This window comes from Nerophis lumbriciformis, linkage group LG09 (genome assembly GCF_033978685.3).
Source record: "Nerophis lumbriciformis linkage group LG09, RoL_Nlum_v2.1, whole genome shotgun sequence".
NCBI classification, from domain to species: Eukaryota; Metazoa; Chordata; class Actinopteri; order Syngnathiformes; family Syngnathidae; genus Nerophis; species Nerophis lumbriciformis.
In genome coordinates, this window is record NC_084556.2 from 19,738,176 (window position 1) to 19,765,000 (window position 26,825).

At 37.9% G+C, this 26,825-nt stretch overlaps 1 protein-coding gene across 3 annotated transcripts in view; it reads left to right on the plus strand.

The window, feature by feature from the left end:
• Nucleotides 1-26,825, plus strand: part of LOC133607589 (voltage-gated potassium channel subunit beta-2) — a 65,682-nt gene that overhangs the window by 24,607 nt on the left and 14,250 nt on the right. For all 3 annotated transcript variants that reach the window (XM_061962365.1, XM_061962363.2, XM_061962364.2), the window contains 6 exons: nucleotides 21,107-21,150; nucleotides 21,230-21,267; nucleotides 21,330-21,409; nucleotides 21,499-21,543; nucleotides 22,456-22,500; nucleotides 22,580-22,623. In XM_061962365.1, the coding sequence (XP_061818349.1) occupies nucleotides 21,107-21,150; nucleotides 21,230-21,267; nucleotides 21,330-21,409; nucleotides 21,499-21,543; nucleotides 22,456-22,500; nucleotides 22,580-22,623 (296 nt within the window). The remainder of the gene's footprint in view (nucleotides 1-21,106; nucleotides 21,151-21,229; nucleotides 21,268-21,329; nucleotides 21,410-21,498; nucleotides 21,544-22,455; nucleotides 22,501-22,579; nucleotides 22,624-26,825) is intronic.

Below are 26,825 nucleotides of genomic sequence, written 5' to 3' on the forward strand. Positions count from 1 at the left end.
CAAGAACTCGCCCTCCATCATTCTACAGTTATAACATGATTGGGCAGGTACGCTGTTTATATTGTGGGTTAGCGGACTCAGGTGCGCATGGACCAGAGTCCGCCTGAATTTCGGGAGATTTTCGGGAGAACATTTGTCCCGGGAGGTTTTCGGGAGAGGCGCTGAATTTCGGGAGTCTCCCGGAAAATCCGGGAGGGTTGGCAAGTTTGCTTTATTAAATGGAGATATTTAGTGTGTGGCAGAGCCGGACCGGAGCAGGAGGGGAAAGAAATAAGAAGACAGAGGGGGAAATTGTAAGGGCCAGAGGGGGACTACGTCAGCAAATATGATATATGATACCAAAAATGATAAAGAAGAACAGATTAGTGAAGTAGATAGGAATAACACAGTAATGACAATGAACATTATTGCACTACAAGTCAAACAATACAAATACCAATAGAAGTAACAATTTTGATAACTAATAACAATAATTCATTTAGAATATAACGGGCTTTCATAGTCATATTCATTAGGCTTTTATTGTCGTTGCACATTAAGAAAACAAAATTGTGGAATAAAGATGGCGGAAGCTGCCATGCAAGGTGCTAACCACAACCCATCAGGAGCAGTCAGGGGTTCGGTGTCTTGCTCAAGGACACCTCGACATGAGCTCGCCAGGCCAGGATCGAACCAGTAACCTCTGGTGACTGTAAGCTTTTGCCTTGTTATGATTCTTTTTCAGATTCATCGAAGGGTTGCTTAGGATTGATTTCGATTAATCACTATTACCGTATTTTTCGGACTATAAGTCGCAGTTTTTTTCATAGTTTGGCCGGGGGTGCGACTTATACTCAGGAGCGACTTATGTGTGAAATTATTAACACATTACCGTAAAATATCAAATAATATTATTTAGCTCATTCACGTAAGAGACTAGACGTATAAGATTTCATGGGATTTAGCGATTAGGAGTGACAGATTGTTTGGTAAACGTATAGCATGTTCTATATGTTATAGTTATTTGAATGACTCTTACCATAATATGTTACGTTAACATACCAGGCACGTTCTCAGTTGGTTATTTATGCGTCATATAACGTACACTTATTCAGCCTGTTGTTCACTATTCTTTATTTATTTTAAATTGCCTTTCAAATGTCTATTCTTGGTGTTGGGTTTTGTCAAATAAATGTCCCACAAAAATGCGACTTATACTCCAGTGCGACTTATATATGTTTTTTTCCTTCTTTATTATGCATTTTTGGCAGGTGCGACTTATACTCCTGAGTGACTTATACTCCGAAAAATACGGTAAATACAATAATTTTCTAGGCTTAGATTCAGGCTGTTTTTTTTTCTTTGAATACATAAAATGTTTTGGCATATCAACATTTGTTTGGTTTTAGCTTGTTTAGGCAATGAGAAAAAATATTCATGTGGCTTCCACATCCTTTAATTTTTTTAGCGTGCGGCCCTCTGAGTTTGGACACACCTGCTGTAATGAGTTTTGTTCATTTCGAAAATTGTGCTAAAGTTCCGAACGGATTCTGAGCTTGCTAGCTGACACAACAAAAGGTTGCTGTTGCTCACGTTACGTGTTTGCTCCATCACTTGTTGCTAGGCAGATTTCAGAGAGGGCAATACTCACTAACCCATAGTAGGCCAATGTAACAAATAGGCAGAGGCCAACCACACCCAATAACTAGGCTATTTATAATCACTCTCTGTATCTACAATTCATATTGGAAACTAAAAAAAAAAAGCCCTCGCAGAGCGCAGACCTCAACCAGGCCTTACTTACCAATAGTTAAAAAGTCCTGAATCCACATAGTACTGCGGATCCTTCCAAAATGTAATTACTTGTTTCTTATCCCATTTCTTAAATATCCCGAAATTTTAATCAAAATGTGCCCATAACCTTTTGAGCTACGCATAGTGGGATGAAAGAGACAGAGTAAAGTTGAGGCTCGTAAGGTACCGCAGTAGAAATGGTCCGGATCAGCCCCAAAATATAATCAAGTTTATTTATACAGCGCAACACACGAGGCAATTCACAGTGATTTTCAGATGATTAAATTACAAGAAGGCAGATAAAATAATGAGTAAAACATTGTTTTCTCCTTTTCCCGTTTCAGACATTTTCCTGTAATCTCCATGAAAATCTGTCCATAACTGTTTGGGTTATGTTGGGAAACTAACTAATTTACTAACTGACAAACCCTGCGAATCACATGACACATCCAATTTACAGGTAAATCACAGCTCTGTATTCAATTTAAAATTCATAATGGAAAGAAAGAAAAAAACAGAATATGCTCTCAAGAATTTAGTTGAATTTTCTACACAAATTTAAATGATGTCCTCTAATTAATACATTGAATTAAATCCACCATGTTTGGGATGTTTTTCTCTGTGAATTGATGGTCGTGTAAATAAATTTGCTCACAAGTCATTGAAATATGTGCACAAAACTAACAGATAATTCTAATGCAGTTAAAAAAACATTTTGGGATTGTTTTGTTTAAATGTATTATGGTTTTAAATGACCATATACTTATACAATTATTCTTAGATTCTGGTATTTTGTTTTATTTCTTGTCCAGCCCAGTGCTCTTATTTTTGTTTCTATTGCCTGCCCTGGTATCCTCACCTGTCCCTGGTTGGCAATTAGGACAAACCTGTTCCTGGTTTCCGATTAGGATATTTTTTATGCCAGCCCTGTCTTCTGGACAGAGCTGGATCACTGTGCTTTGAACCTCCATGCAGCACAGTATAGTAGTATATAGTTTTGGCAGTGGTGAGCCATCAGGGCCAGCAAGGCCTTCTCTGCTGGCCTAACATAACCAGAAATCATGATCATAATTAAAGATACAATTATTTTTGATTTACTTTCCCTAAATATCTAAAAGTATTCATATTCTCTTCATGTCATATTATGCTCGTTCCAGTGCTGTTGTTTTTAGTTTTAGTTTGTATCCAATCAGAATTCAGCTAGCTTATGTTGCCATGCTGAACGAAATCTGCCCGAGGCCTTCAGAATCAACAATGTGGGTGTCCATGCACTGAAAGTGAATGGGGGCATAGAGTGGATAGACAATTTTGATAGCCAATCAGATCACATGTTGTTGACAGTAGCCTATCTAAGTAGCCTGATGTTAACGAGACTGTGATTGGATTCTCAGTTGTCATTCCAAAGTGAGTATCCATTCACAAGTTTCAGTTTAGCAAGAAGCAGGAAGTGTTGCACCATAGCCAGACCGGGATTGCAGAGAAGGACAACAAAACGTTGATTAGGTGGCAGATATATACAGTATTTGCAATGCAATTTTCATGAAGGATATTTAAAGAGAAACTACATCTTGTGAGACGATGTCGGCCAACCCGGGAAGCTACCTCAGCTGTTCTGGCGATGAAATGGGGAAATGCCAACTACCAGGGGTACCACTGGCTTATACTCTGTCGAATAGGTGCTACAAATTGTGAGTTCAAGTATTTAATTTTTTCACTTTTAATATGTTTTTTTTTTGCAATTTTAATTTTGACAGTACCACATAAGATATGTTTTAATTGCTGATGCGTTTTAATTGATTTTTAAATGCGCCAGAAAATGACCCGTTTTGTACATCATTGAGGTGTTTCAATGCCCAGTAGGGCGTAAATGTGTTCCTGTATAGTATTTCTCCAGCAATGGTCATGTGGTGACATAAATTATGGTATTTTGAGACGTAATCGTTGAAGTCGGACATCACTGAAGGCCTTGGTGGGAAATGCACGACCCGCCACTGAGTTTTGGTTAATATCTACTTTTTACCTGCACTTTGCCTGCCGTTTCTGCGTCCAACACAACCCTAAATAACATGTACTTTTTTTTATACCATTCCTATTCAGTGGAAATCATGTAAAATGTCCAATAAATAATTATATTTTACTTTTGTAATTTGAAAATGATATATAATGAAAAACAAAATTTAGAAATCGATCTAAAAATAAACAGTATATCCCACACCATTCAAATTTGTTGTTAAATATTCACCTTAACATTCTAGAATGTTTCTCGAATAAATGCAGATATTTGTATTTTTTGTTGAGGTTTAAACAGTGTCAGAGAGTACCTTAGCTCAGATGTTTTCCATCCGACTAAAGTATATCGGCTGACATCCTAGTAGGCCTAAACACGTGGACAACTCTATTCCATCATGCTAAATTCCTTGAGCCGTCAAAGGCCATGAGGTTTCATATTTATGAGGCAGCGCAGGAAAAGAGAGCTGCCGTTTAAATATACAGCTTCCAGACATAAAGGTGTGCAAGTGGCCCTGACCTTCTCACACATATTCTTAAAATAACTCACACTAGAAACTACTCTTATTTTAGGCAAGAACACCCTCTGAAAACCATCAGTGTGTTTCTACCATATAGAAATGTGTGTGTCTTTGTCCAGTGCCGTGTCTCCTGGGACCTTTCCAACCATCATAAAGTGGTTCACAACTTTAATATCAACTGGAAGCGCTCCACTTCATAACGTGTATTTTAATAAGCAGGTCATGACCACTCATAAAGCTAAGTGGAAGATGGATAGAATTAGAAGATATATTTTTTTTTCGCTTCTCTCATTGCATGTGTGTTGTTTGAAAATAGGACAGACCCACTTTCAAATCTAATTGAATTTGTTTGAATTAAAGACGTATGAAACACCATGCGTTCTGTTGTTTAGCCCAGTTCTGGCAAGAAGTAGAGCACTAGATTGTAATTATTTTTTTTTTTTAATTAATAAAAAATAATTAAATAAATAAATATGTATATATATATATATATATATATATATATATATATATATATATATATATATATATATATATATATATATATAACTCTTTCAGTGAATTTAATGACTGATGCACAAGGATTAAAAACATTTGATTAATAAGAAACAAAAGATATTAAAAAGTATTTTTTTTTAAATAAAAAATTACATATTCCAGCACCCCCCGCGACTTCGAACAGGACAAGCGGTAGAAAATGAATGGATGGATGGATGGATATTACACACAACCATTATTATACAATATTATACATCATTATCAATATATCATTTCTTGGCAGGAGTAGTAATTTTTTGGTCAATATTAAATATTATATATAAATATATATTATATTATATTTATTATTATATTATATATAAATATATTGTAAAGTCCTTTTTGATGTTGCTTTTCAGTATGCTATACAGCATCATACAATTAAAAGCCATGACATAGATGAATATATCATTAAATTATATCAGAAAATCGATTGAAAAAAAATATACCTTTCATTAATATAAAATGTGTTTTAAATAATAAAAAATACCCAAACATTTATGAATTGAAATAAATGTATTGGTTATGAATTAAACAATTATTAAATTGTTTCTTTGCAAGTATTTTGTAATATATGTAATAGTTGAATTTCTGCATTTTAATTTTAAACAAATTATTTGACACTGTTTCTTTTCAAAATCAGCGTTATGAAATCAAAGGACGTTAAATAAATTGATAAAACATTAAGTTATATAAAAACAACAACAATTAAATAAAATATATATAAAATACCATAAATAAACATAGACATCATTGAATAATCAAAAATGCCACTAAATTTGCAAACTTAAATACATATATTGGTTATGAAATAAATCATTAGTGAATGTTTCTTTGTAATTATTTTAAAATGCATGTATTAATTGATTTTATTACAAAGAAAGATTCTGATTCTGATTCTGAATTTGCTGCTTTACATTTTACTTTAATGTAATTATTTGGCCACAGGTTTGATTGAAACATTTTATAAATGTAGGTGTTTAATTTGTAAACGATTGAACTTGTTCTCAATATATCTTGCGGCGTACCCCAAGGGTCAACACTATGACCGAAACAGTTTTATATAAAATATGTGTGAATTACATACCTTGTATGCATGTTTGAAAACAACTACTAGCGCTGTTAAGGGCTGTTAAAAATAACAAGTTAACTCATGTGAATAATCACAAAAACTATAGCTTTAGTCACGTATACACAGATTAAGCATGCACATGCTCCTGTACATGCTCCTTTGTCTTAACCTCGGATAGTTATTTGACTTAAAAATACAACCATACGGGACTTTAAATAAAACAGTACAAATAAATGACACGCATTCAAGGAAAACATTTAAAAATGTTCTTGGAATTTGCATTTGTGTCCAAATAGAATCTTTTTTAAGTTAATTTAATTTATGCAAGCGAGTTATAACCTGTGATTAATCATGATTATTCCAAATAAATTCAAAAGTGCGATTCATCTGATTTGAAAAATGTTTTGTTTGACAGCACTAATTGTGACATAAAAATACATAACAACTGCTTGGTTTTAAATGACGTCACATCGGGCTCATTAAATCTGTTCTCAATAGAAAAAAATGCCCAATGCTTGTGTTGTTTTCTGCTGTGCGAAAAAAGGATACAAGTTTCTTCAGAGTTCTTTGAGAGGTAATCAAGAAGGGCGGAAGAGTGCAAGATTTTACAAAACGACAACGAAAAAGGTAGCAGGCACTCCAGTCCAAGAAAGCAGAGTCGAAGAATGCTCGAGTTTGCAGTGATCACTTTGTTAAAGGTTTGTTTGATATTCTTTTAACATTTAGTGTTTCCCATTTAGGTATTATCTTGATATTATTTGTGTTTCTTTAAATAAATTTTTGCTACGAGTGTTTCGTAAAGCACCAACTCGGCGAGTACCGTATATTTCGGACTATAAGGCGCAGTTAAAATCCTTTCGTTTTCTCAAAAATCGACAGTGCGCCTTATAAAATTTCTGTTTGTGCTTACCAACCTCGAAGCTATTTTACTTGGTACATGTTGTAATGATAAGTGTGACCAGTAGATGGCAGTCACACATAAGAGATACGTGTGGACTGCAAGATGACGGCAGTAAACAACACCAAAACTTTAAATGTTCCATTGAGAATATAGAACAGGGGTCTCAAACTCAATTTACCTGGGGGCCACTGGATGCAGAAACTGGGTGAGGCTGGGCCACAAGAAAAGATTTCTTCAAAAAATCTAACATGCACTTTTTAATGAATTCACCTTCTTTGAATGGCTATCCCGCCTTAGCAACATACTTGCCAACCCTACCGATTTTTCCGGTAGACTCCCGAATTTCAGTGCCCCTCCCGACAATCTCCCGGGGTAACCATTCTCCCGAATTTGTCCCGATTTTCACCCGGACAACAATATTAAGGGCGTGCCGTGATAGCACTGCCTTTAACGTCCTCTACAACCTGTCGTCGCGTCCGCTTTTTCACCATACAAACAACGTTCCGGCCCAGTCACATGTTGTATGAGGCTTCTGCATACACACGTAAGTGACTGCAAGACATACTCGATCAACAGCCATACATGTCACACTGAGGGTGGCTGTATACACAACTTTATCACTGTTACAAATTTGCGCCACACTGTGAACCCACACCAAACAAGAATGACAAACACATTTCGGGAGAACATCCGCACCGTTACACAACAGAACAAATACCCAGGACACCTTGCAGCCCTAACTCTTCCGGGCTACAATATACACCCCCGCTACCACCAAACCCCGCCCCCCCAACCCCACTCACCTCAACCGATGCACGGAGGGGGGTTGATGTGTGGGAGGGCGGGGTTTGGTGGTAGTGTATGTGCTGTATGAACTTTGGGGAGGTGAACGGTACTTTGGGCTGTGGGATTGAGTGTGTTGTGCAGGTGTTTGAGTTGTATTGGCAGGTTATATGGACGGGAGGGGGAGGTGTTTGTTATGTGGAATTAATTTTTGGCATATTAAATATAAGCCTGGTTGTGTTGTGGCTAATAGAGTATATATATGTCTTGTGTTTATTTACTGTTTTAGTCATTCCCAGCTGAATATCAGGTCCCACCCGCCTCTCACAGCATCTTCCCTATCTGAATCGCTCCCACTGCCCTCTAGTCCTTCACTCTCACTTTCCTCATCAACTAATCTTTCATCCTCGCTCAAATTAATGGGGAAATCGTCGCTTTCTCGGTCCGAATTGCTCTCGCTGCTGGTGGCCATGATTGTAAACAATGTGCGGATGTGAGGAGCTCCACAACCTGTGACGTCACGCTACTCGTCTGCTACTTCCGGTACAGGCAAGGCTTTTTTATTAGCGACCAAAAGTTGCGAACTTTATCGTCAATGTTCTCTACTAAATCCTTTCAGCAAAAATATGGCAATATCGCGAAATGATCAAGTATGACACATAGAATGGACCTGCTATCCCCGTTTAAATAAGAAAATCGCATTTCAGTAGGCTTTTAAAAATGTATGCATTCTCCACATTCCCCCTTTAGATCTTCCCCAGAAGATCTCTCATACCAGAGCAACAAAAGTCATTGGTACAAATAAACACCTCTTCTCAACTTGACGAAGTTGAGTAACTAAATGGACTATATTTTGCAGTCAAAAACATTGTTTTTATTTTAGTTAGCCCACAAGCCATAAGGCATCATTAAAAAAAAGAGCAGACAGTCTGCCATCTTGCTGCCAATTTAGTGAGAAAAGAGTGCGCATCTAAGCATTGACGTGAGTGTTATGAATATCTAAGGTGTGCTTCCCTCTGGAGAAGAGCCTGCTCAGCATGTGTGTGCCTTCTAAAGACAACTGCAAAGGGGGGCAATAAAATCAATCATGTCCTGGCGACCATTTGCATGTATTGTCTTGCTGCCGCCGCAGGTGCAAGCTAACTGGAAGTGTCAGCACAGGTTAAAATGCTGACTACACCATGACGGAGCACCTGTGGTGCCGGCTCGCCCTCCTCCATTAATAATGCATCACAACAGCCAAGTCCCTCGCAATCACCTTGTCTGGACTTTTGTGATTTGTTGTGAGAGATGTAATAATAGAAGAAGAAGCCATGTGGAGCTCCTTATGAGCAGGGGGTAGAGGAGCATCTGTGCACCCCTGCTAACGGGTGCACTCATGCAGAGCCGTATGCAGATGTGGACCTGAGTTCCTATTCATTGCCGTCAGGCGTGAGCGCTGGCGTCCAAGCACCGAGAGCACCGTCCTTGTGCTTGCGCGGCACATTCTAGATGTTTTTTCTTTCTTTTCTTTTTTTTGCACAAGAGCCCCCGTCACTTGAAACGTGGTGTCTGCTGGCGTTCATCTTGGTGTGTGTGTGTGTGTGTGTGTGTGTGTGTGTGTGTGTGTGTGTGTGTGTGTGTGTGTGTGTGTGTCGGAGAGAGAAGCAGCTTGTCAGTGAAAGCCAAGAAGGAGCATGTGCCCCTCCACACTCTCTGATAGTAAATAAGCAGACTGCAGCACTGCAGAGAGCTGAGGGCTGGAGCTCAGTGCGGGAGGGGGCAGCTGACATCCTCCATTGTTTTGTTTTTTGGACAGTATTTGCGACGTACGTTCAACTACGCCTATTCTGATTCTGATTCTGATGTGTCACACTTGTCGTATTTGTTGTGTGTAAGTCGCAAGTTGCAGGACAATAGGCAGTGACGACACACTCACAGTTCAAGTTTAGCTATTCAGAGAGTAGTGGGTGTATCGATATAAATATTGATAGTATTGATGCTAGGGTGGGTATTGGTATCAGACTGATACGAGCCTGATGGGATTGATACTTGTGTTGCAGTTTTTCTTTTATATGTCCAGATAATTAGCTCTCTACTGCTCACTCAGGCACTTACTGCCCCTCCCTGCTCTACTGACTAATGCTGTTACTTTTACACAAATCTGTGTGTATAATGGCAGTTATTTTCATGGTTTTGTTTACATTTTAAGATTTATATTGTCGTTACATTGTTGCTTATTTTTTTCTTATTTTGGCAACTAACGATTATTTTGATAGTTGATTAGTCAACGATTATCTTAATGATTAGTTGCTTGGTCAGACAATAAAATGTACACATATGTAATGGCTCTAATTTTCCCATCGACTTCTAAATGCAGTTCAAGTTATTTTAGGAATGTGCTTACGAACTGTGCTGCTCATTCATCTGTTACAAAAAATAAAATGACTATTAAAATGCTGTCCATTTAAAAGAAAGGAAAGGCAAAATGCCAAAAAAAAAACATTTAACCTTCTTTATGCATTAAAAAACAGTTACAATAGCAGCAATGAAAACAAACAACAATAACACATAATTTCAATTCCACAAAAAGAAAAGCATTTTGTAATGTTTAAAAAGATGCGCACTGGTATATTGATTATATATATATTGATTAACTCTTAGCAGTTATAGCACTCTAATAGACTTAATGTACAGAATTATATATTTGATTAATTCTTAAAATGTTGGCTATTTGATGGATTGTTTGTATGTTTAATGTTATGATACCTCTGCATTGGTGCTTGTCTCTCTCTCTCTCTCTGTGTGTGTGTGTGCGTGTGCGTGTGTGTGTGTGTGTGTGTGTGTGTGTGTGTGTGTGTGTGTGTGTGTGTGTGTGTGTGTGTGTGTGTGTGTGTGTGCGTGTGTGTGTGTGTGTGTGTGTGTGTGTGTGTGTGTGTGTGTGTGTGTGTGTGTGCGAGGTTCGCGTTTGTTAAAGTGTCTTTTTTTTTTACGGCCTTGCAAATTGACGCTGCTTTAAAACGTACTTGAATTGATGTAGACAAAGTTTAGTTGGCTGACTTTGGCTAAAATGAAAGTTAAAGTTATTTTCCCCACAACTTTGTCTCACTCTTGTTAGCTAGCAGCTAACAGTACTCTTACCGAGGCTGTGTATGCATCAGTGACGTGCAGTCAGGGGAGGCAGGTGAGGCGGGGCCTCACGTGCCATCATGGAAAGAAAAAAAATGTAAAAAGAAAAAAAATTAATTAAATTGTTATATGTATCCAGTGATTAAAGTTGTTTTCTATTTAACTTCACCAGTTTTAGATTATTTTTATTCAAAATCGCTGAATTTTCACATTTGCCGTTCAAATACTGAGAAGAGACTTGCGGTGAGTCAGCAGCCAGTTGAGCCTCACCATGGATTGCGCAATGAGTCGGCTAACTGCTGGCCTGCTGTGCAGTGAGACCGTATTGCTATATGAATTATATTATACATTTCCATAGTTTAGTTAGCTGAGGTATATAATGTACAGTGTATTTTGTCAACAACTGTATGTGTGTAACGTATTTCTTGTGCTGAGCAATCATAAAACGGCTGGCTGAGGCTCGCAGTAATCCCGCCTCATGGTGGTAGAGGGCGCTAGGGATCCCAGCGATCATTTTTGCGACTACTCGGCTGCAGAATAAGTGACAACAAGCAGCAACAGTTAGCGATCGTTTAGTTTTTCCTCTCGCCTGGACTTCTAACATGGAGGATTACATATCTAAAATAAAACAGTTTTCTAAACTGGACTTTCAATCGAAGCAGGAGGTAATAATTAAAGGAAGATCTCCATCGAGACTTTTAAAACTGAAGAAAGATAAGGAAGACTTCTATAAACAAGTTATCGATGCTTTTGTTCAAAAGGAGCGGCGCATGGACTTAATTTATAAGTAAAGGTAAGACCATAATAAAGTTTTTTTTATTAATTTGTGTGCTACAGTTTGTATGTGTAAAGTTAAAGTTAAGTTAAAGTACCAATGATTGTCACACACACTAGGTGTAATGAAATTTGTCTTCTGCATTTGACCCATCCCCTTGTTCACCCCCTGGGAGGTGAGGGGAGCAGTGGGCAGCAGCGGCGCCGCGCCCAGGAATAATTTTTGTGATTTAACCCCCAATTCCAACCCTTGATGTTGAGTGCCAAGCAGGGAAGAATGCTGGTATGAGCTTTTAAACATAACCCGTTAACTGCTGCCAATCAAATGGTGAATAAGATACTCTTTAGGGTTCATATGTTTGTAAATCTGACTGTGATGAAGTCAGTGCCTCACCAGCCATGAACCTCACCGCACGTCACTGGTCTGCATCATCATGTGTCCGCTTTGAATGCTGGGGTATCACAGATGTGCTGCTATAAAAACAAGGTCCGCTTTGCAAAATGAGCAAGGTATTTATGTTTTTAACAAGAATAAGAGGAACGATCCTCACACTTTACATGTTATAATTGGCGATGTTTTTGCGAGAGACCTACTTCCGGCCGGAAAAACACGAGTGATGACATCACGACTGTTGTTGACAAATATAATTCATCGGCGACAAATTTTATTGTCGACTAATCATTGCAGCCCTATTTTGCAATAGTGACTTTTTTCTCAAACAATTGTGTGTATTAGACCGCCAATAGGAATTTGATAAAAAAGTGTTTCATTTACTTTTAAACTGCTGTAGATTGTTAGTTCTGAAAACGAACCACTACTACAATCTATTGTCAAAGTATATTGATCGGGACATCCTTTGTGACAGTACTATGAAGAAGGATACAGCACTGAAACAGGGGTGTCGATAGTATGAGACGTGTTTATTAAACACAAGGAAGTGGAGTGTGTAGTTTATCCAAATAACTATGGTGTGACTATCTGTTGTGTTTAACTGAGTGCTACCGGGAGTTGTTGAAGGGGCGTGTTGAGCGAGATGTGGAAGTCCAGGGAGGGCAAGGCGAGCTCTGAGTTATGTGGGCAGGCGAGAGGTCATAGACAGGAGCGAGACGTCAAAGTCCGTGTCCAGGCGAGAGGTGGAGATCCGGGAACGCAGCCATGGAGCCAGAGGGAATTCGGGGAGACGAGACACACAACTCCAAACCAGGAAATGGGGAAACGCTGCGGGATGACGACACAGGACACAAGACGATGAGCACAGAGGAGGGGAAACGTAGAGAGAGCAAATGCACATAGGGAGAGAGCTATAGACGTGTAGGCTTACAGTACTGAGACAGGAAGCTACGTTCTGGCACTGGAACGCAGGACGTGCTGTCTTATGAAGGGGGTGGAGTCCTCATCAGCGACAGGTGTGTTGATTCCAGATTGCCTACAGGAGAGGAACGCCTGTGACCGTGTCCAGAGGCGCGCTCAGAGGAGCGCACAGATCAATGAGAGGCGGCAGGAGCCTGAGCCGTAACATCCTTAACACGCATTGGGTATATATTTAATCATTTAATAATATTTCTAGATGTCTTGAACAGACTAATTGGCAGTTTTCAGCTTTTGTACGATTTATTTGTATGTCTCAGAGTGTTGTCAAAAGTTTTGATGCTTTAATACAAAGTCGATACCAACACGCAAACAATACATCAATACCTGCTTTTTTCAGTATCGTCAGTACCAAATACTCTAAAACACTTTTTCCTCGGCAAGCACTGTCAATTCTCCAGCAGTCACGAAAGCATTTGCCACGCGAGTGAGAGTGGCGATCCTCCACCACAAGCCCAGGGAATGTGCAGAAAACCACCACAATCTTGTTGCAACACGGGTGTCATCAAGGGCTAAGAAAACACAGCTTAGAGACACTCTAAGCTGTGTTTGAGCGCCATTTCTTTACTTATTCCAGCAGGCCTGTGGACCATTTGATGAACGCAGCTCTTTTTTTTATTGCACATTGGAGAAATAAAATAAACAATAAAAAACAGCAGAAATGGAAGAATAGAGCAAAAAGGCCTAACACAATAAGAAAAGGCTGAAATGATGATACTAATAATGAACTAAAAGGCACATTTTTTTTTTTTAGCATTTTCATTAGCCTATTTTATTACAAATTACATGATGACGTCACACTACCACCATTTAAAAGAATAAGAGCAATTTGTTTTATATTATTGAAAGCTTCACACCAAAATAACAGCAGTGGTGTGACACCACTGCTGTTATTTTTAGAATGTAAAATAGATTACTATTGTTGTTATTCATGAGCATTTTCATAAGCACACTATTGTTGTTTGTTTTGATATACTGGAGGCCAATGTTATTATTCTAAATGTATAGATACCTCTTGGCAGCTGCCACTGCAATTTAAATTCTGTGCAAAAAAAAAAAGAAGGTAAAACACAGTCATCTTAATTACGTAGCAGTTTGAAACCTTTTTCAATAAAGTAGTGAATTTAAAAGTACATTTCCTTTTCATTGTAGTATCAAATAAGTATTGAGAATGGAAATTCACAGATATTGGTATCGACTACGGAAATTTGGTATCATAAGAAACCTAGTGTCTTATCTTTTGGAACGTACAGTAGGGAAGGGATTCATATGGCCCCATTCCTGGATCTTCCATGACAGAAAAAAGGGGGTGTCAATCATTTTGCAATGCAGTCTGCTGAAAATGATGGAAAGCGCTACTCTACGTAGCAACTGACAATGTGGTCAAAGTTGGAATTGCCACAAAACACTGTGGAGGGGGCGTGGCCTGCAGTGAAGCGGGGTGTGCCAGGACCGGCCTCGAAGTCAGCGACAGGTGCGTAGATGGCTCACCTGGGTCTTGGGTAGGCGTCATAACGTGACACCTCATTTACCTTGCGGTAATCCACACAGAACCGCACAGACCCATCGTTCTGGTAGGGAAGAAGGATGGTTCTGTGCGGTTCTGGGTTTGTTTGTTTTGACGCCTACCCAAGTCGCTGACTTCGAGGCCGGTCCTGGCACACCCCTCTTCGCTGCAGGCCCGCAGGCCACGCCCCCCTCCACAAACACGTTTTAAGATATTCGAAAACCTACTGCCATTTTTCAAGTTATTAGTGGATAGCGCAACCCCCAATTTGTCATGTTTCATGTGTCAGGTAAACTGTGATGAATCCCCTTCATACTGTATTATTAACACAAACAGAGGTAGTGCTGTAATGTGCAACATATAATGGGCCAAATGTCACGGTAGCGCATGGTTGCTATTGGTGTGACCCCAGGATGCAGAGACGGTAGGCAAAATGCAGACAGAAAGATATTTTAAATAGAATCAAAAGGCACACTGTGAATAATAGACACAATAGACAAAAGAAAACCAGAATCGAAAGGAAGTTGACATTGAGAGATAAACCCTCCAGTGTGGAAGTCACTGCAAGACATAACCAACACCGGAAGCGGTGGTAGCCAGAAAGAAACACTAGACACAGGAAAACAACACAAAACCCCCAAAACTACCACCCAGATCATGACACCAAAGGTCCAGTCTGTAGTGCCGCCAATGAAGTAGCACACAACAACACATGTCGACATTGAAAAACGGGTCTTTACTCTTCTGCGGAAAAAGCAATCGATGGCTTGAAAAAGACACAAATCACTTCAATCAATAAAACGTATGAAAAACAAATCATAGTTATACAGTTTTGCGGCAAGTGCACAAATCTGAGACATCGTAGCCTATCCATCCTTCAGTCGGGGACGGACCAAGCAAAAAGGAGTATTTAGCCTTGTGATCAGAGAGCAGCTTTTTGTTTTGCTGCGCTCACAGGAGGCAAGGAAGGAAGCTGTGATGGAGAGTCAGCCTTGCATCCCAGGAACGGGCTTCATCCGAGCGCACTTGCCTCGCCTTGCGTCCTCCTCCCTGCAGCTAAACAATCCTGACCCTGCAGGAGTGTGCTATTTTGACAGAGTCTAAACAATGAGCGTTTCACACCCACACGCCACATACACACCAGTGCACGCACACTCACACACACACACACACACACTCCCACTCCCACACGGCTAACACGCACACAGCGGGACACAAACGCTTACATGTACAGAAATCTAAAAATAGCTCAAGGGTCAGGCATTAAAAATAGAACAGAGAAAATAAAAGCAGGGCTCGCTGGGCTGAGTCTAAATGCTCTGACAGACTGTCTTCCCGCATTTGGTTATTTGTGGCATGCAGGCAGACAGGCAGTGTGTGTGTGTGTGTGTGTGTGTGTGTGTGTGTGTGTGTGTGTGTGTGTGTGTGTGTGTGTGTGTGTGTGTGTGTGTGTGTGTGTGTGTGTGTGTGTGTGTGTGTGTGTGTGTGCGTGTGTGTGTGTGTGTGTGTGTTGGGTGATGAAAAGACGGCAAGCATAGTTGCTGCTCCTCTTCCTTGCCTCTAATTAGGATTGGGGAGAACACACATGCAGGAGCAGGGCCTCCATCATTTCATCTGTCCACGCTCCTTTGCTCACAAACGCAGCTCTTTTTCGCCCTTCAAAATCCAGCCGTCTGGGTAATCCAAAGTGGCATGTTGGGTAATAAAGCTCTCCTCGGCTCCTGCTGGTACATTTTGGACCATTTAGCGCTCAGACCTGCAGGCTCTGGGCTTTTGGCTCGTACTCCATCTGAGCCTCGCTTCCCTGCAGCGATTTTACTGAAGCGGCCCACTACTGTGAGCGGTTAACATACGAGCGACGGAAGGTCAATTGTCCTCACAAGAATTACGCACTTTTTAACCACGGCGCGCTGGCACGTGGAGCAGCTCGCTGTTTCATCTTCACTTTGTCCTTGTACGCCCATCGAGTACAGTATACTAATGTACTGTACTGCAAAATGTCATACTGCATCATGTATCATATTGTTATGGTTCATATTGTTTCGTATTGTATCATTAAATGTTTAGGACGTTGTGTTTGTTGTTCATTGTATCACTTTGTGTTGGATCGTGTTGTATTGTTTTGTTTCTAACCTACTGTATCGAATGTGTTTATACCATTGTATTCATTTGTAACGTATCATTTGTTAAAGATAAGTTAAAGTTAAAGTACCAATGATTGTCACACACACACTAGGTGTGGTGAAAATTGTCCTCTGCATTTGACCCATCCCCTTGTTCACCCCCTGGGAGGTGAGGGGAGCAGTGAGCAGCAGCGGTACCGTGCCCGGGAATCATTTTTGGTGATTTAAACCCCAGTTCCAACCCTTGATGCTGAGTGCCAAGCAGGGAGGTAATGGGTCCCATTTTTATAGTCTTTGGTATGACTCGGCTGGGGTTTGAGCTCACAACCTACCGATCTCTGGACGGACACCCTAACCACCAGGCCACTGAGTAGGTTTAGCATCATGCTGTATATTATGGTATCATTTTCTATCTTATCCAATTTTATCATACATGTTTATTTTTTTTATTTTATTAAAGTTTGTTTTTTATTCATTTTTATTATATATGTTTATAACGTTGTATCAGTTTGTATCGTATCATTTTGTGTTATATAGTTTTTGTATGTAATCGTTTCGTAGCTTGTCCAATTGCATGGTATAACTTTATAACAATGCATCAGTTTGTATTACATCGTATCATAAACATTCTGTATTGTATCATTTGTCAGTTTATAGTCTGAACAGAAAATAAGTATTGATGGTACCCAAATTGAAATCGTAAATGAGAATAGATTTTCGGGAGTAATAATTGATAGTAAACTATCACGGAAACCTCATGTCAGACACATTAAAACAAAAATCTCCAAAAGCCTCTCAATTATAAACAAATCAAAACTATACCTCAATGAAAATGCACTCCGTACTCTATACTGCACCTTGGTTCTGCCATACCTTACATACTGTGTTGAAGTATGGGGGAATACTTACCACAATGCAATTCATCCTCTGATCATACTACGAAAAGAGCAGTGCGGATCATTCACAACGTTGGTTATTTAGAACATACTCATAATCTGTTTATGCAATCAAAGTTGCTCAAATTTGATGACCTTGTTAAAAATAATACATTAATAATCTTATATAAAGCATTTAACAAATTATTGCCGCCTAATCTACAACGTTTTTTTATAAGACGAGTGCAGGCTCATTACTTGAGAGGCTTTGGATATTTCTTATTGCCGAGAACTCAAACCACTCAAACGTTTTTGTGTGTCTGTATGCACAAACTGGACTTACAACACAAGCAATGCCAAAGTATTAATCAATTTAAACTATTATACAAACATGGGGTCTGGTTCAAATATAGAGATGAGGGTCTTTAATTTGACCTGCTGCTGTACTCTGTCTCAAAGTGTTAACATGTGCTCAATGTTTCCTTACCATTATTGCTATGTTGTCTATTACCATTATTGTTATGTTGTCTATTACCATTATTGCTATGTTGTCTATTACCATTATTGTTATGTTGTCTATTACCATTGTTGGTATATTCATTATTCCTGCATTGTTGATACAAATTATTGTTACAGTGTAACAATAATTATTGTTACCTGTAGTAATGCCACTATGATACAACATCTGTATTATAATCCTTGAACAAAGTAAGAGTGAAACTCATGTGAGTAATCACTGAATGGAGAACTGGGGGTGGGATTAAATAAATTATCTTCTTCCCACTCCCTTTCAGGCAAAACTGGACAATCATGCATTACATACTATACATTACCTTTTGCACTATATTAATTTATATTATTAGGTGTTGTGAACTTTGTACTTTTTTATGTCATTGCCTGAAATAAATAAATAAATGAAAAAATATGGCACGCATGTTATGTGTCATCCTATCTTATTGTATCATATTTTTTCATAACATCACATCAAATTGTATTATATTGTATAATTTTCCTTATGCATTGCGTCGGGTTGTTTAGTATCATATCACAAATGTATGGTAATATGTATGGAATTATTTCATATCCTGTTCTATCTATAGTATCGCATATTTTAAAGTCATATAAGTTAGTATACTATATTATCCTATTGTATGTCTTCATAACATTGTTTTAGTTTGTATAATATTGTGTTGTATGTTGTATGCTATATCCTATGGTCTGATTTTGTGGTTTACCCATTTGTATGGTATCTTATTGTAGCATCGTATCAATTTGTATCAAAATGTGATGTGTTGTATAGTATCATAGTATATCGTTCCGTATCTAATCGAATTTTTTTATAACATCGTATTAGTTTGTATCAGTTTTTTTTGTGTGTGTTTGTGTATACAATATCGTATGGTATCTTTTTGTATCTTATCATATAGTAGCATCGTATCATTCTGTATCATTACATGGCTTCATGTTGTACAGCATAACATTGTATGGTATCGTTTAGTATGTTATCATGTCCTGTTGCATTGAATATTATCATGACATATAGTTTTGTATTTCTATTGTATCATAATTATTCTGCATTGTATCATATTACAGTATCATTTCACATCTTATCTGATTCCATCTTATGTTATCATAACATCAGAATCCATACCCCATTGTATTGTATTCTATTGTATTAGTTTGTATTACAGTCAAACCTGTTTATCGTGACCACTCAAGGGAAACAAAGAAAGTGACCACAGGTGGCCACTAAACACAGGTTGAATTTCCGTACATGTTGACCCTTATACGATTACGTATACCGGTACACGTAGGTGTGCATGTATCCGGAATTGTAGTAAAGACCGTTTCTAAAATACAGTTTTGCAAGCTTTCTTAGCTTAATCAGTGCTACTGAATTTAAGCCTGCTCATTGTTGCTCGCGTGGACAGGATGTTGTTTTCCATTCATGCCAGACTTTTAGGGATTACTGTTTTGGGATACAAAATGAGTGGCCACGTTAAACAGATACACAAAGTATATAACAATACTTTTTTCTGGGGGGGGGGGGGGATTTTTGTGACCGCTATCGGGAAGTGACCATCATAGACAGGTGGCCGCTAACACAGGTTTGACTGTATTTCATTTGGTGTTGTATCACACTGTATAGTACAGTATGCTATGGTATTGTTTTGTATATTATCCTGTTGAATCGCATGTTATCATAACATCATATTCATTTATATCTTACAGTGCATCTGGAAAGTGTTTTCAGCGCTTCGGTTTTTAAACATTCTGTTATGTTACAGCCTTATTTAAAAATGGAATAAATTAATTTTGTCCTCAAAAATTCTACAGACAATACTCCATAATGACAATGTGATTATCCATCCATCCATCCATCTTCTTCCGCTTATCCGAGGTCGGGTCGCGGGGGCAGCAACCTAAGCAGGGAAGCCCAGACTTCCCTCTCCCCAGCCACTTCGTCCAGCTCTTCCTGTGGAACCCCGAGGCGTTCCCAGGCCAGCCGGGAGACATAGTCTTCCCAACGTGTCCTGGGTCTTCCCCGCGGCCTCCTACCGGTCGGACGTGCCCTAAACACCTCCCTAGGGAGGCGTTCGGGTGGCATCCTGACCAGATGCCCGAACCACCTCATCTGGCTCCTCTCGATGTGGAGGAGCAGCGGCTTTACTTTGAGCTCCCCCCGGATGGCAGAGCTTCTCACCCTATCTCTAAGGGAGAGCCCCGCCACCCGGCGGAGGAAACTCATTTCGGCCGCTTGTACCCGTGATCTTGTCCTTTCGGTCATAACCCAGATAATAAATTAACCATAAAAATAGGATTTTTCTTACAGTGTATCACTACAAAATATTACGATACAAAGTTGTTTGAAGTGGTCATCATGTAATTTCAGGTAAAGATGAAAAACCTGAAAAGTGAGTTATTAGATGGGGCGGCATGGCGTAGTGGGTAGAGCAACCGTGCCAGAAACCTGAGGGTTGCAGGTTCGCTCCCCGCCTCTTACCATCCAAGAATCGCTGCCGTTGTGTCCTTGGGCGGGACACTTCACCCTTTGCCCCCGGTGCCACTCACACCGATGAATTGAATGATGAATGACAGGTGGTGGTCGGAGGGGCCGTTGGCGCAAATTGCAGCCACGCTTCCGTCAGTCTACCCCAGGGCAGCTGTGGCTATGAAAGTAGCTTACCACCACCAGGTGTGAATGATTGATGGGTTCTACATGTAAAGCGACTTTGGGTACTTAGAAAAGCGCTATATAAATCCCAGTTATTATTATTATTATTATTATTAGATCAGTATTAGGGGTGTAAATATTTTATCACTATTACAAGCCTTTTTTTCATTGGGTAGAAATGCTTTGATTGATTGATTGAAACTTTTATTAGTAGATTGCACAGTACAGTACATATTCCGTACAATTGACCACTAAATGGTAACACCCGAATAAGTTTTCCAACTTGTTTAAGTCGGGGTCCACGTTAATCAATTCATGGATGATTAACGTGACATGGATGTGCGTTGATATATGGCAATAAAGGCATACATGATGATAAGGTTCATTTTGTTCCTCATGATTATTTATTGCTATTGATTTTTGAATCAATATGTCACCACATTTATTGGCAGTGCAACATTAACTATGGTATTAAGAGGCTGCAATTAAGACTAATTGCAAACATGTTTTCTCATCATCCATCTTTTGTTTCAGATATTATTATTGATACTGATATATGATTCCTCTCTGTCACCACACAGGAACCTCGGGAAGTCAGGTCTACGTGTTTCCTGCCTCGGGTTAGGTGAGTTCATTTGGTTCCTCGTCTGTCTATTGAATTCAAATGGAAGAGATATTCATAACCGCCTGCACCTTTTGTTTAGGCACCTGGGTGACGTTTGGATCACAAATATCTGACGAGGTGAGACTTTCATCAAACTTACATAGTTCTGTTTTTCTGTACTAATTCCATTCCTTCCACAGATGGCGGAGAACCTGATGACTGTGGCCTACGAGAACGGGGTCAACCTGTTTGACACGGCAGAGGTTTATGCATCTGGAAGGTCAGACTTATTGTCTTAGTGTCTTTTGGTTTTGACGTACACGTATTTGTAGACATGCATAAACATAAATATTGTGTGTACCTGTACAGAGCAGAGATCACTCTGGGGAACATCATTAAGAAGAAAGGATGGAGGTGACTTCACTTATTCATTTATTATTCTCATACATGTGAAGATGTCCTAAAATGCTACATTATTGTTGTTCTAATTTTAAATATTTTTTGTTTATTTCTTTATTTTTTTTTTATATAAAATGTAAACATTTTATTATTTGTCTCAAGGGAACTTCCTATTTTGGATGGACTGGTTTGGATGTTGTTGATACTACTGTCCTATTTTATTTTTGAGCAAATGTATATGTCTGTATATTAACTCTTTATTTATATTGCACATTAAAACAATCAAGGTTTGACTTCTGACTTTGACATATTTACCTTTTATAAGATATAGACTATAGATATATTTCTTGAAATCATTTTACATTTAGTAATACTGTAAGGTAAGGTACATCACAATATGTCATTTCCTTGATAGTAGTGTTTTAAAATAATAATTATAAAAATATGTTTTGTTCTTAAAAATGGTGGCTCTTTATATAATAGTGCTAAAGTAATACACTAGTTTTTTCATGCCTAAGTTTTTATCTATTTTTTTTACGTGTATTCATCTACAAATATGAATTTAACCCTTTACATGATACAATAAATGTCCATTAAAAATAACTTGTTAGTACAAAGTTATATTGGAAAACATAACCTAACAAATCAGTGGTATTTTATTTTTTAAATTATTATTTCCAAAAAGAATTATTAAAAACAATATATTTAATAAAATATGAACAATATATCATATTTTATGATATGCATATCTAATAATCCATTGTTTGAGACTGTATAGTACCTATATAAATACTAAATGTTGTATTTTGTTTATTGTATATATTGTCAGTGTTAATCAGCAAATTATTGTAACTAATGTTGTGTTTGGTGAATGTTATTGTTTTATTGAAACAAAAAAAATCAAATTTTTTTTTCAACCCTGGCTAGACGCTCGAGTTTCGTCATCACAACAAAGATCTACTGGGGAGGCCAGTAAGTGTGGACTAATACGTCTGTTTTATTTTTAATGAAAATGTATTATTAATGGTGTTGTTTTATGACTCGTTCACAGAGCAGAGACAGAGCGAGGACTGTCCAGAAAACACATTATTGAAGGTATGGTAAAGCATCATCACATTGCTTTCTAACAAAAATGATCTGCTGTGAATTAGCCCGGTCGGGTGAGGGGAACAAAAGCTCTCATGGAAAATCCATCCGCTGATTATTGTCCTCCTCCCCAGCATGTTTTATCGTCTCTTCCTCCACAGCGTAATCCTAAAGAAGGCTACTTTGTTTGTTTAGTGTATCCTTGAGCTGTCCAATTAAATCAGGATTTGAATGGACTGTCTGAGCGTCATTGTCATCAGCCTTTTGAATTCAGCCTGTTACGTAATAGGTCAACTTTGTGCAGCTTTTAACGTTTGCACGCCGCGCATACTTGGGCTTTAGGCCTGTCACTGAAATGAGGGCAATGATGATGACACACACACACACACACACACACACACACACACACACACACACACCCCACTTTGGAAGGCATGATGAAGCTTGACATTTGACAAGAATACATAACAGATGCATTGGAAGTCAGCGTATTCCTTCTAAAAACAGATTTGTTTCCGCCCCACAGCAGCATTGTCCAAATTCTATTTGTAATCTTTCTTTCGCATGAATTACTAAACTAAATCCAAATGTCAAAAACTAAGTCTTTTTCATCAAGCGTCATGCGACATTCATCATTTTTTATGTGAAATCTTTTTGTGACACACAATATTACCACTCAGTATGTTGCTGTGTAGCAAATTACACAGTATAATAAATACTATAATAAATAATACATAATAATAAAGAGTAAATACATAAATAAATAATAAATACATTGTTTAATTCATATCTTTGAATCGAGAATCGATTCTGAAACGAATCATCAATCCAAGAATCGTAATCAAATTAAATTGTGAGTTATTCACATCCCTATATATGTTATGACCATACAGTGTGACATGATACCATATGACATTGTTATTATGTCATATTATAGAAAATGATGTAATACGTGATACCAAACAATACTGCGTGACATTGAATAACATGCCACGTGATATGATTCAACACAAGAAACATACAATACATGATGAAACTATACTTTACTATTCAATCATATGAAATTATACTATATAGTACACAATGATACCATACATTATATTAAGAATGATATGATACTGTTTGATACACTAAGACAGGGGTCGGCAACCCAAAATGTTGAAAGAGCCATATTGGACCAAAAATTAAAATAAAATAAATTAATAGCTTTATATAAGTGTTATAATGAAGCCAACACATGATATAAGTGTCTATATTAGCTATATTAGCCTACTATCAAAGGCTGACGCAAATCTTTGTTGACAGAATTGTTGTATTTTAATTTTTATTCTACACATTTTTGCAACATTGGAAATCATTAATAAAATGGAGGCTTGTCAAGGGATTAGATAACTTCTGGAAATTACTGGCTCAGAATGGCCAAAGGTATAGATGTGTGTGTCCAAGTTAAAGGAAACGACAGGCTGTCTTCTTCTAATGGATTTATTACAATCTTTGCAAGCTGGGTAACGTTTGCTGCGGTCTGGAACAACATGGCACACACACAACTATCAGAAATGCAGCCAATATTACATACAGATAATGTGTCGTGAGACATGCAAATATAAATTAAATACACAGAGGATATCATATCATTTCATATCATACTGCAACGTATTGTATCATATTACATCATATGTATTTTATTATTTAATTTACAATACCAGTACTATTTGAATTCTATTCAGTACGATATGACAGAAGATACTATTGTACCATCAATGTGGTATTGTAAAGCCGATTGAAACAGTTTATAAACAAGCTCTGAAAGTAATAGATAAAAATCCAAAAACGTATCATTATTGTCGGATGTTAAAAAAACATTAGCGCTTAAACTGGGACAACACTGTTAAATACATCGACGCCACCTTCACCTACAAAATCTTCCATGACAAAGCACCTCCTCCATGACAAGAATTTGTGGAAAAAAACCCACAAACAGGTCAACAAGAGCTGGTACTAAGGTTGTACGGTATATCGGTATTAGTATAGTACCGCGATACTAATGAATCAAATTCGGTACTATACCGCCTCTAAAAAGTACCGGTCCGCCACTTTAAAAGAGAAAGTAAGCAGATATTAACAGTAAATGATTAAGTAGATTAATAATTAATTTTCTACCACTTGTCCTTAATAATTTTGACAAACTAATGGAATGGAAAATGACACAATATGTTTCTGCATACGTCAGCAGCTAAATTTGTTTGCTTACTTACTAATAAAAGATTAGCTGTCTATTATGCACATTTTGTGGTCCCCTTTACTTAGAAAAGTACCGAAAAAAATAAAAATAATTTTGGTACCGGTACCAAAATATTGCTACCAGGACAACACTAGCTGGTACTACAGGTGACTGTGTAGTTCCTGGTAGAAAGAGCCAAGAGGGCCCTTGGTCAAGCAACTTTATCTGTCCGTGCATCTCACACTTGGAATCCAAAAACAAATACAATACTTAAACTTCCGACCCTGGTCTCTTTCACCAAACATCTCAAAGCTTGGCTACTTTAAGAACAACACTGCTGCCACAATCATGCTTAAACGTGTATATATTTTTTTAATATTAGCTCACTGTTGGGGTACCTTTTATTACTTTGACCTTTTTAAGGCTAATTGTTCTACTTGTCTATGTTGTCTTATGTATGTCCTATGTAAACATCAACCTGCTGAAGGGGCTGAAGATGGAAATTAGCCGTTGGCTATAATCTTTCATATTTACATGTATATGTCCATTATTATGTATTGTACCTATTTCAAATAAATAAACCCTAAACTCTGTGGTATGATTTCACAGTGTATAGTATATTTTTGAATTGTATTATAACATACGGTGTCCTACTCTATAATATGCTATACTGTTACATACTGTATTTTTTTATTGTATTAGAAGGTATCATACTTTATCAAATTGTATATTATGTACATATACTGTACGGTATCATAAGGATCAAGTCCTTGTAGTGGAGATGATGTCATTTTCAGTATTTGTCCAGTTCCTTACTGTGTGCTATGGTTTCTTTAGATGTACATTTTGCATCCTGTGCTTTTTTAAGTCACATGCTTGTTGCTTTTTGTCAGATGCTCATTGATTGAATTGTAGACGTTTGTTCCCCTCAACAAACCTCTCTGCTATAGCAACGCCATCTTGTTTTTTGTTGGTGAATTTTATGAAGACGACAAGTGTGACGTTGTGATTCCTGCTAACATGCATGGCATTTATGTTGTTGACATCCACATCCACAGTTTAGGATTGCAGAAAGGTGTCTACGTGTTGCTGTGTTGAAGCATCTTGTTATCAGCTGCCCCGGTTCGAGGCCTTTGTGTAATACGGAGCCCAGTTATAATCACATTGTTCATGCGCTTAAATTGCTCCAAATCGTCAATTCTGCACAGCGTTTGTGATGTAATGCGATCATTGTGCTGTATCAATTGCATTTGTCATGTTTTCCTTAAATATAGATAACAAATATATTCACAGACAAAAGAGCCATCTCTTACTCGTGGCAAGTTCCATGCTCAAAAAAAGTGTCTGAATAGTCCAAAACTTCTGAATCAGGGCAGAGCTTTTTTTAATCCATCTGCCCTCACAAGAACGTCACAAAGTATGCAGTATTGTATGCTATAACATTCTATCATATCATGTGGTATTGTTTTATAGTGTATCATATCACAGTGTACGGTATCATTTGATATCGTATTAAATTGCAAAGTATGATTTCATTGTGTATAGTATATTTTTGCATAGTATTGTATCATATGGCACTGTGTGGTATCGTTTGTATAATTTCATAACCTGCTGTATCTCTTTTATTTCATATCTGATGTATGGTATCGTTTTCTGTGGTCCTCATTTAATTATCCTAATGTATGAGTGCATATGACTGAATCGTAGAGTCTTAAATGATAAAAAATCATTTCACAATAACTCACAGTATCATTTTGCATAGTATGGTATCATTTCGTTTCATATGTATGTATACGTACGATATAATTTTACAATGTCCAGTATATTTTTATCGTATGATACAGTATCTATTTGTATCATTTAATTTCATACTATAATGTATTGTATCATACTTACTTGTCATATGGTATAATTTCATGACTGAATTGTACAGTATTGTATGTTTCAAAACAAATATGGGTAGGCTATCATATAAAAATGTATCATATAA